The 11,382-nt window shown below is 36.2% G+C and overlaps 1 protein-coding gene and 1 pseudogene across 1 annotated transcript; both read left to right on the forward strand.

The window, feature by feature from the left end:
* The first annotated feature begins 143 nt into the window (after positions 1-143).
* LOC149013273 (aluminum-activated malate transporter 12-like) lies at positions 144-3,173 on the forward strand. The gene is made up of 6 exons (XM_089159405.1): positions 144-500; positions 591-731; positions 857-1,126; positions 1,447-1,568; positions 1,746-1,889; positions 2,407-3,173. Exons 1-6 carry the CDS (start codon positions 221-223, stop codon positions 3,043-3,045), a joined length of 1,596 nt encoding a protein of 531 aa, XP_089015531.1. The 5' UTR covers positions 144-220; the 3' UTR covers positions 3,046-3,173.
* A 3,723-nt stretch (positions 3,174-6,896) lies between these two features.
* LOC149013274 (aluminum-activated malate transporter 12-like) lies at positions 6,897-10,079 on the forward strand (annotated as a pseudogene).
* The last annotated feature ends 1,303 nt before the right edge of the window (positions 10,080-11,382 follow it).

The following is an 11,382-nucleotide window of genomic DNA, read 5'->3' on the forward strand; positions in this document are numbered from 1 at the left end:
CCTCAAATACAACCTACCTAGTTGTATCTTCCCCTTAAATAGTTTACTCTATTTAATCGTCTCATGATCTACACCTGGGTCTCTGCTGTTTCTTCTAAAGAATCACCTGGTTAATGTCGTTTATTCATATTCCCGAATCATATCGATCATCATATAAATACTGCCTTATTGTTTTGGCCAATCGAACTGGTTGGAACTGTTTAAGCTTTCGGGCTGTGATATGGCCGGAAATAGTGTTTCCAGTGAAGGTACTGTGTCTGCAAAACAAACACGCATGGAGGTTCTGATTGAGAAGATGAGAAGACTTCCAGGAAAGGTGTGGGAAATCGCATCGAAGGTTGGTAAAGAAAACCCAAGAAGGATTGTTCATTCCTTCAAAGTTGGGTTTTCATTGACATTGGTAAGCTTGTTATATCTCTTCGAGCCATTTTTTGAAGGAATGGGACAAAATGCAATCTGGGCTGTCATGACTGTTGTTGTTATTCTTGAGTTCACTGCAGGTGAGAGTTTCAAATAGTAGATGTTATTTGTATTCGTTTGTTTACTTACTCTATTTCGAACTTACCTTGAATGGGAAACTGATTATCTAGGGGCAACTCTATACAAAGGAGTGAATAGAGGAGTTGGAACACTTACGGCAGGGTTGTTGGCCTTTTTAATCGACTATATAGCAGAGAAGAGTAATTACGTAGGTCGAGCTATTTTTGTTGGAACTGGGGTACTATTGATAGGTAATCTTCTATCCATATGTAATGTGGCTCCTTCCTTCATCTTGGGAATTCAGTGTTTTGGCATGCATAAAATCAAGAGTCTAATGTTTGTTTTCCTCCCTTGTTTCTTCATTTTCTTTGGACAGGTGCTGCAAGCACATACACAAGATTCTTTCCTAAAATAAAGAAGAACTATGATTATGGAGTTGTGATTTTTCTCTTAACATTTAATCTGTTAATTGTATCTAGTTATCGTATCGATGTAGTAAAAATGGCGTACCAGCGATTCTACACAATTATTATCGGCTGTGCTATCTGCCTTCTCATGAGCCTAGTGGTTTTTCGAAATTGGTCTGGGGAGGATCTCCATAATTCGACTGCCAATAAGTTTGAAGGTTTAGCAAGATCAATAGAAGGTATGTGAAATGTTAGACAAGCTTGTAAATAGATCTTTCATGAACTTCTGATTTGCTGATTTGAGAAAAGAACTGATAGAGTAAAGCTGATTCATTCTAGAAAAACTAGAAGTCATCCTGCATGATTTCAAGTAGTGTAGACTGAGTTTACATGTGATAGGCACATCATTTTGCCCGCTGTCTACATATTCTGTTAAGATCACTTTCAAGTTATCAGCTCATCCCACTTTGGCTATCTTTCATTAAGCATTTTGGCATTTCTTTTATTATCCTCAGCAAAATATTTTCTGCTCATTAAGGTATGGGTGTTAATCCTGCAGCTTGTGTGAATCACTACTTCCAAGAACCAGAGGATCATTGTATTGAACATAATTTATTAGAAGACCCCATTTACCAGGATTACAAAGCAGTTTTGGACTCCAAATCCAATGATGAGGCCCTGGTAAACTTTCATTTTCTCTATTGTCTACATTTAAGTTAATAATGCCTGATAACTGTGATTTATGCCACTTTCTTCACTACTAGGGGAGAATTACTCATGACATGTTACTGCTGATTATTACTAGATTTGAATTTTTAATAGAATATCCAACAGCAACTAACAAGTTTAATCGACCAGGCACTGTATGCAAGTTGGGAACCGAGGAATTCAAGACACTGTCACAGATATCCATGGCAACAATATGTGAAACTGGGGGCTGTTCTTCGCCATTTTGCATATTCTGCTATGGGTCTACATGCATGTTTGCATTCTGAAATCCAGGTAACTTTAATGACATCATTTTTCTATTTCAATCACTAGTTTACTGCCAAGTTCTCAGTATCTTATAGGAGGACAAGCTATAATTGTCATCATTCTTTCATATTATCGTTGGCATATGTGGATGGCGTTTGCCTCTTGACCAATGGATATTGGAGGTGAGTTGGCATTCTATTTCATATTATCCTTGATTTAGGATATATTGATATGGCCTATTGGGGCATGGATGCTTAAAATTAAAGATATTGGTCAGGTTGGAAAAACTGATGCTTTCACGAGACATTGTACAGGAAATTTTATCACCCCCAGACTTTTTGTTTGGGGTGTTGTAACTTGTAAGTTAGTTCTCTTTGAGCTAAAGCTTCCTTGTGATTACTCATTACACTAACTAGAGTTGGATTGGATTCTTCTATTTTGAGATCAGACAGAACTCAAGCCTTCAAGCAGTTCAGGATAATTGCATAGATCTCCATAAGGTGTTCAATTTTTGATCCTTCATTGTTTGTTTGACTATTCACAGGCTCCACACACTGTTCGAGCCATCTTTAGAGATCCATGTATCCGAGTGGCAGGAAAACTATCAGAGATACTGATGGAACTTGCTGACAGCATTAAAAACCACCAACGTTGCTCTACAGGGAAACTCTCTAATCAACTCTATGAGGCCCTGCAAGTTCTCGATATTACGATCAAATCACAACCTCTTTTATTTGGTGGCTCAAAAGATCATGAAGCGACCAAGATGCTTGATCTTGCTGCTGCAACTACAGATCAAAAGTCCGACATGGAGGAATTGGAAATAGGTTCACCTTCTTTGAAGACAGACAACTTGGCACCACAGTTGGTTGAAAGGAGAGGTAAAAAATTCGGAGACCTGCTCAAGGAGTCTGAGCGTCAAAAATTAAGACCGTCATTGAGTAAGATTGCAATCGCCAGTTTGGAATTCTCTGAAGCACTCCCTTTTGCTGCCTTTGCTTCATTGCTGTTGGAGACAGTTGCTAGGATTGATCTTGTTATTGATGAGGTTGACAAATTAGGGAAGTTGGCATGCTTCAAAGAGTATGAATCTAAAGATGAAATCACAATTGTTTCTGAGAGAACACCTAGAAAAAACACCGAAGATTTGCAACCACAACATTTTGCTGGGGGATATGATTGATAAAGGGTGGTCTAGCATCTGCATGCTCTGATGACCACAGCAGATAGAGATGGTGCATCACCATGTCTCAAGATTCAGCTGTAGAAGAACTTTTTTCTTATTGAATATTTTGAAGTTGAATTATTAGAATTTAGAACACACAACATGATCAATTTTTTGACCTCTCAAGGTTGCATCACTCTTATCTCCACCTTTGTTGTGGTTGGATGTATCTTATATATTCTGCTTACAGGAGATTGAACTGTCATTAATTACTCTTCCTGGATCCAAGTATCAAGGCAATCAATCCCTTTCATTGTGCCTTAGTTTTGAATTTTTCTGCTGATCATACCAAAAAAAAGAGAGGAATTTTTCTGGTGAGTTTGTTTAGGCTTTTGATTTGGTCTCTTTGAGCTCTAGCGACCCTACAGCCACCTGCTTCAAGGCAATTTTGGGTTTAAGTTATTAGCATGGAATAGATAGGAATCAATAATTTTTTTGGAGGCTTTGATTATCTGCACTTGTTTTGGTATGGATCACGTTCCACTTTTCTCATACCATATTCAAAAAAATTTAGTGCAATGAACAAGTGGTCCTTAAATCTACTATCAAAACTCTGAAACAACACATGCCTTGGTTTAACCTTCCTTTTTTTTTTAAGGACATTTTGAATAGAACTGGAATAATAAATTTTTAGCTCTCAAGAACTCCTTTTTTTAATTGATTTTCGAATATGGATCTACAATTTCATGAAGGTTATGTTTAAAACAATGAGACAATGTGTATGTGGCTGATCTTTTTACATGTGGTTAGCGTTTAATATATTTTTCTTTTATAAGCAAAAGACTTAAACAGTGAAGAACATGGAATACCTTCCATGTGAGTTGCATCCAACTTCAGGCCTTATGTGTTTGTCGATGATAATCTTTTGTTGAGTCAATTACCTCTTTGAAAATTTTACCTCTAAAAAAAAATCATTTTTTTGAAAATTTTATCTCTTGTTGATTTGAATATTGCGCATTAAATGTGTAACACCTTGCTGTCAACGATCCAAATTGAAATCTCGATCGTCCGTTTTGCAAGCGTTTAAAAGCGAGACAGAAGGTCAAGATTTCAATCTTAACTGTTAGCAACAGGTGATGGGTAGCACTGAAATTGAACCTGGGTTTTTGATCCTCTAAATGTATTAGAATAGAATTATAAATGTATTCTAACTTTTTGAGTATTAAATTGTGCAAAAAAAAAAAAAAACTTTTTGAGGATTGGATTACTTTTTTTTTTTTAAGGGGTCTTTGATATATCTAATAAGAATCCAATTTTGATATATTTTTGCTTAAAAAATAAGATAAATGGACGTGATTGTTTATTTTTTGAGCAAAGGTAGGTTTATTAAGTAATTAAAGCTAAAGATTATATGGTCTATAATATTTCTTGCCATTAGCATCATCTCGTACTGTTTTCAAGAGTTCTATAGGAAGAACAAATGGGCTAATATGAATTTCTTGTGAGAATTGACAAATCCAACCAGAACATTGGCACATGAAATTGCAAGACAAACCCCCGAAAATGAAATGCCATCTCCCGTATCTTCCACGCCGGCTCTTCCATGTACCAGTCTATATTAGTGCTGCTCCCTATTGACCCATACCCCCCTCAACGAAGTTGATTTGTAGTGATCTCCCAATAAAATGGTTTGACACCAAGTCACAATTCCTGCGTCCATGAGTTGAGTCTTCTCCTCCGAAAGCCATTAAGGTACCCAATGTAATCCCTCACAACTCAGCTGACAATGGCCATAAAAAAAGTGATTCACGTCCTCCACAACTCGCAATCTTGCACTTCTCTACAATTAAATTGTTACGAAATTGCAAGATTGCAAATTGTAGAAGATGTGAATCCAAAAGTAGTCGCCTTCCAAAGTGGGATATCAAGAATTGAATCTAGTGGTGCATTGCTCCTTCCCCACTTCCTGCCATCTATTTTGAATAACATAATCATTGTTTACACTAATGCCATTCCAGTTTATCTCTTCTGAACAGGTTTACTCTATCATCTCTTTTTCTCCCAAATGCCTCACAAATCAGCATATCTTAATAATATATTGGACCACCCTTTAAACCAAGAGTCGTATCATAGACGAGTTTGATCACCAATGACGCATTGCACACACTTTGCCGTCAAACCCCTTAAATTTAATATTGCAGACTTGCAGTGCCAAGGTCCATACATAGTTAATGGAGATGTGATTGTTTAATAATTAATTAATAAGGACAACTGATCCGAAGGAAAAATTTTCAAACACAAGTCCACCAAGGAAAAACGCGTGCTAGAAAAGGTGTGAATAAAAAAAAGAAGAGAAAAGAAAATTCATTTAAACTGTAGATGTATGGTAAGACTGAGACAGGAATGTATGGTGAAACTGAGACAGGAAGAAAGATAGAAAAAAACAAGTTTTTTAGTTTATATTTTCTATTTTGATTCGAGTTTGTCTTTGCAATAATAATCACAAACAAGGAAGAGAAGAACAAATTGAATTGAAAATTTCAAATGAAGCTAGAAGGTAATTTCTCAAGTTCAATGTTTGTGTACAAACTCTTCTCTCCAACTTAAAGGTGTCAATATGGTACGGTATCGGTAATTTGTTACGGTACTGTAGCGTACCGCATTTCAAACCATCAAACCAAAACCGTACCCCAAATTTAAACGGTACAGTATGAAAATGGTATTTTAAAAATGGTTCGGTATGAAATTGGTACGATAAAAACAGAACGGTTCAGTATATGGTACGGTATGAATTCGGTATAAAATCATATCACTTTGCTAATGAACCCTAATTTAAAAGGGCACTCCAATTTACTAATGAAGTTTTAACTGATTTTTTAACTTTTCTTAATCTGCCATAAGATGATTTTTCCTCAAAAGCATCTCCTAGTTATGGGATTTGCATCAACCATGTCAATTGCTGCAAACCAAACATTAAAATACCCACTTGATTACATTGTTCTGAATCTTCTGATTGCTTAAAAATAGAAGTCAAGGTTGAAATGAAGAACTTGCAATTTGCAAAAGCAATGAACGTAGACGCCCTCTTCTAAGTTCTAACATGATTTTACGTGAGTCGGACTTGGATCTAGATCCGTGTTGAGATCCACAGAATCCGATCCACAAATGTTCTATTCATGCCTTGGACTAAGCAATTCAATTATTGAAAACCATATATGGAATTTTCATTTTCCAGGCTCCATGATTTTGGAACTATCTCAATTGGATCAGAATGGACCGATCTCAATTCTTGACTGATAAATGAGTTGATTTTGATTGACATCAAGAATTAGAAAATCAAAATAGGTCAATCTTTGTTGAATGCTTCAGTTTATGATTTCATCTTCCAAGAAGATCACTTTCTTGGGTTTTTATGAACAATGGGGATCAATATGAAAATGGTATGAAAAACGATATTCTGTACAGTATACGGTATGTACCGACGGTATACTGTCTGAAATCGAAACCGTACCATACCGAATTCTAAAAATTGGTTTCAGTACATACCGTAGCGAATTTGAACCAGTATGGTACGGTGCGGTTTTAAATGGTATGGTTAAACAGTTTCTATATGGACACCTTTATGAGTACAACCTGGCTAGTTGTATTTTTTCCTTAAATAGTACTCCATTTAATTGTCTGATAATCTATTCATATGGGTCTCTGCTGTTTCTCCGAAAAATCAGCTGGTTATTTATATAAAGAGTTAGTTAGAGTCGTCTGCTGATATTACACAAAACATATCGATCACGGATCATTTTCTATTACTGCCATACTGTTCTAGGCAATCGACAATTTGGTTTGAACAGCTTAAGCTTTCAGGAAATGATATGGCAGGAAATCAGGTTCCCAGTGAAGCTACTGTATCTGCAAAACAAGCAAGCGTGGAGGTTCTGATTGAGAAGATGAGAAGATTTTCAAGAAAGGTATGGAGAACCACATCGAAGGTTGGTAGAGAAGACCCAAGAAGAATTATTCATTCCTTCAAAGTCGGGTTTTCATTGACATTGGTAAGCTTGTTGTATCTCTTGGAGCCATTGTTTGAAGGAATTGGATCGAATGCAATCTGGGCTGTCATGACTGTTGTTGTTATTCATGAGTTCACTGCAGGTAAGAGTCTCAAACAGTAGATATTATATGTATTAGTTTGTTTACTTGTTCTATTCCTACTTATCCATGAGTGGGAAACTGGTTTTCTAGGTGCAACTCTGTGCAAAGGAGTGAATAGAGGAGTTGGTACACTTATAGCAGGCTTGTTGGCGCTTTTAATTGGCAGCATAGCAGATACAACTACATATGTAGGTCGAGCTATTATCATTGGATTTGGAGTACTATTGATAGGTAATCTTCTTTCTATATGTAATGTGGCTGCTCCCTTCATCTTGGAAGTACAGTGTTTTTATCATGTTAAAACTCCAGAGTCTAATGCTAGTGTTCTTCCCCTGTTTCTTCATTTTTTTTTTTTTGGACAGGTGCTGCAAGCACTTACACAAGATTCTTTCCTGAAATAAAGAAGAACTATGATTATGGAGTTGTGATTTTTCTCTTAACGTTTAATCTGATAACTGTCTCCAGTTACCGAAATAATGTGTTAAAAATGACATACCAGCGATTCTACACAATTATTATTGGCTGTGCTATCTGCCTTTTCATGAGCCTAGTGATTTTTCCAAATTGGTCTGGGGAGGATCTCCATAATTCTGCTGCCAACAAGCTTGAAAGTATAGCAAGATCAATAAAAGGTATGTGAATGTTAGAGATAAGTTTGTAAATAGATCTTTCATGAACTTCTGATTTGCTTATTTGAGAAAAGAACTGACAGAGTCATGTTGTTTCATTTTTGAAAGACTAGAAGTCATTTAGGATGATTGTTTAGAAGGATATTGATGTCTGTGCATTAACCCCTGAATCTTATTCATTGAATATTGAATTAGCATTACATTATTGTCAGATTCACTTCTTGCCATGTTCGAGTGGTGAAGACTAAGTTTGCACAGTTAGGTTGCTTCCAAGTTATCAGCTCAACCCACTTGGCCTATCTTTTCTTAAGTGTTTTTGCATTTCTTTTATTATCATTAACCAGTTATTTTCTACTTGTTAATACGGGTGTTAATCTTGTAGCTTGTGTTAATCACTACTTTCAAGAACCCGAGGATCATCATATTGAACATAAATTATTAGAAGACCCCATTTACCAGGATTGCAAGGCAGTTTTGGACTCCAAATCCAGTGATGAGACCTTGGTAAGTTTCATTTTTCTCTGTTGTCTATATTTAAGTCAGTAGTGTCTGATAACTGTGATTTATTTCACTTTCTTCAAAACTAGGGGAAATTTAATTTCTTATGATATGTAACTGCTGATTACTACTAGATCAGACTTTTTAATTAACAAGTTTAAATTGACTAGGCACTGTACGCAAGTTGGGAACCAAGGCATTCAAGACATAGTTATCCATGGCAACAATATGTAAAAGTGGGGGCTGCTCTTCGCCATTTTACATATGCAGCTGTGGGTCTACATGGATGTTTGTATTCTGAAATCCAGGTAACTTAACATCACTTTTTAATTTTCATTTTCAATCCATCCTTCTACCTCTTCCCAGATATCTTACATAATTAATGTTTCAACTATGGTGCAAATATCAAGGTTGCATATTGAACTCATCACTATTTGATTAGTTTAAACTAGTGATGCATGGACTAGTGCATGGTTGACATGCTTGAAATCTTAATCCAAGTTATGCTAGTTTTTTGTTTTCTCTTTTCTTGTCTTGAGGTTAAATAGTTAAATCAAACAAGGGAATGGATGTTTGTAATTCAAGCTATAGATTAGGTCAGCTTAGACTGACTTATTTGCTGCTTCAACAGCACCATTCACTTTTAGGCGACACGGCTCGATACTGTTCGTCGTTGCGGCGAGTGATTTTGAACTGTTCAAACATCTCTCTCATTTGCTTGTTCTTCAGATTTCTTGCATTATCCATGATTATTTCGTTGGGGAGGCTGTATCAGCAGATGATGTTATGCTTTATGAATTTCTGTGGCATATGATGCTGCCTTTACCCATTTTGTGAAAGAATCTATATATCACCACTAGAATGGAACGGCTTTCCAATGAGACTTTATACAGGAAGCTTTTATCACCCTCAAACTTTCTGTTTGGGGTGTTTTAAGTTAATTAGTTAACTCCTTAAGCTAGAGCTTCTTTATGATTACCCATTCTAGTTCTTCGAGGATATATTAAAAGTTCAAAACTAACCACTTAGATTCTTCTATTTTGAGATCAAATACAAGCACTTCTAGGATGATTGCATAGATCTTCATAAGGTGTTCAACTTTTGATCTTTCATTATTTGTTTTGACTATACTCAGACTCCCCAATCTGTTCGAGCCATCTTTAAAGATCCATGTATCCAAGTGGCAGGAAAACTATCAGAGATACTGATGGAACTTGCTGACAGCATTAGAGACCATCGACACTGTTCTACAGGAAAACTTTCTAATCAACTCCATGAAGCACTGCAAGTTCTCAATACTGCAATAAAATCACAACCTTTGTTGTTCGGTGGCTCAAAAGATAATGAAGCAATCAAGATGCATGATGTTGCTGCTGCAATTACAGATCAAAAGTCCGACATGAACGTCGGGGTAGGTTCACCTTCCTTGAAGCCAGATAACAAGGCGACACGGTTGCTCGAACGGAAAAAAACTAAGAAGTTTGGAGACCTGCTCAAGGAGTCTGAGCTTAAAAAATCAAGACCAACATTGAGTAAGATTGCTATCACCAGTCTGGAATTCTCTGAAGCACTCCCTTTTGCTGCCTTTGCTTCACTGCTGATTGAGACAGTTGCAAGGATTGATCTTGTTATTAATGAAGTTGACAAATTGGGAAGGTTAGCATGCTTCAAAGAGTATGAATCTGAACATCAAATTGTTATTGTTTCTGAGAGACCACCCAAAAAAAAAACACTAAAGATGTGCAGCCACAACATTTTGTTGGGGGATGTGATTGATAAAGAGTGACCCAGCATCTGTATACTCTGATGGCCACATTAGATAGAGATGGTGCATCAGCATGTCTCAAAATATGAACATGTACATAGATTGTTTTTTCTTTACATTCATCCAACTCTTAGTGGATTGGTTCTCAAGAGTCTTACTGGTTTCTTTCATTTCATGGGTAGATGTCCATATTCAGTACCACTCACTAGAACAAATGCTCTGGTCACTGTTACAAGTGATCCAAAACCATAGCTAAGGTAACCCAACATTTAACTTCATTTTAGCCTTCACTCTACCTTGCAGTGGGAAGAAAAGAGTTTCTAACCAAAAAAAGGAAAAGGAAGACTGTTATTGAACCACTCTGTATTTTTGAACCATGTGCAAAATTTTCATAGGGCATAGTAAATTCTAGCGCGAAACTTACCATAGTGAAATAGAGTGATTAGATGTTCAGCAAAAATGTGAAAAATAATATTGAAAATATTTACATAACAAGCATACCCCAAAAAGCATATGCATAATCCAACATGAGATTATTTTATTTCATTCAAACCCAGCAGGCAACTTTGGCAATTTGATACAATTGTCCCCCAAGTTCCCAACATATGCAAAAAAAAAAATTTTCCCCCAATTCCCCCCCCCTCTAATTTTTTAACCCCCCCTTCCCTCAAAATCACAAGAACAAAAGAGAATTTTGGATTTTCTATTTCTCACTTTTGTAAATTTTGAGGGTATTTATAAGCATTGAGGTACTTGTATTGAACAATTCATGACTCTATTCATACAAGTGCACCTCTTTGTAGGGATACCAATGCCATGTTTAGATTTGGGTTGATCGTTTAGCCTCACGATTTGACTGTCCATATTGATCAATCGAGGACAGACATGGGTACCATCTTATAATGGATAGAGTACAACAACAAATCTAATCATTGGATTTTCTTGAAATCCAATAAATTTGTTTCCATCACTCTTGCTCTACCATTGATCAAAATATACAGTTTAGATAAGTGCAAAGTGTTAAGTACATGAACCAAAAGTGCCTAAATAGGGCGCACTACCCACGTTGCGTGCTCGGACAGTACACAGTCCTTGCTCTTGTACATGTCTTATTATTATAAATCAAAATTAATAAGCACGCCTATTAATTAACTCGGATTTTGACCTCTCCTTTTTCCGATGTAGAATTGAATTAAAAAACATTTTCCTGACAAGAAATAATGAAAAGTTTTTCAAGAAAAATGATATCTACGTTTCCTAATTTGAGGAGAAAAGAGATATGCCAATGGCAATGCTACAATATTATTTAGAACA

The sequence above is a fragment of the Hakea prostrata genome, chromosome 6 (assembly GCF_041222555.1).
Source record: "Hakea prostrata isolate BN-2017 chromosome 6, UWA_Hpros_2, whole genome shotgun sequence".
Lineage (NCBI taxonomy): Eukaryota > Viridiplantae > Streptophyta > Magnoliopsida > Proteales > Proteaceae > Hakea > Hakea prostrata.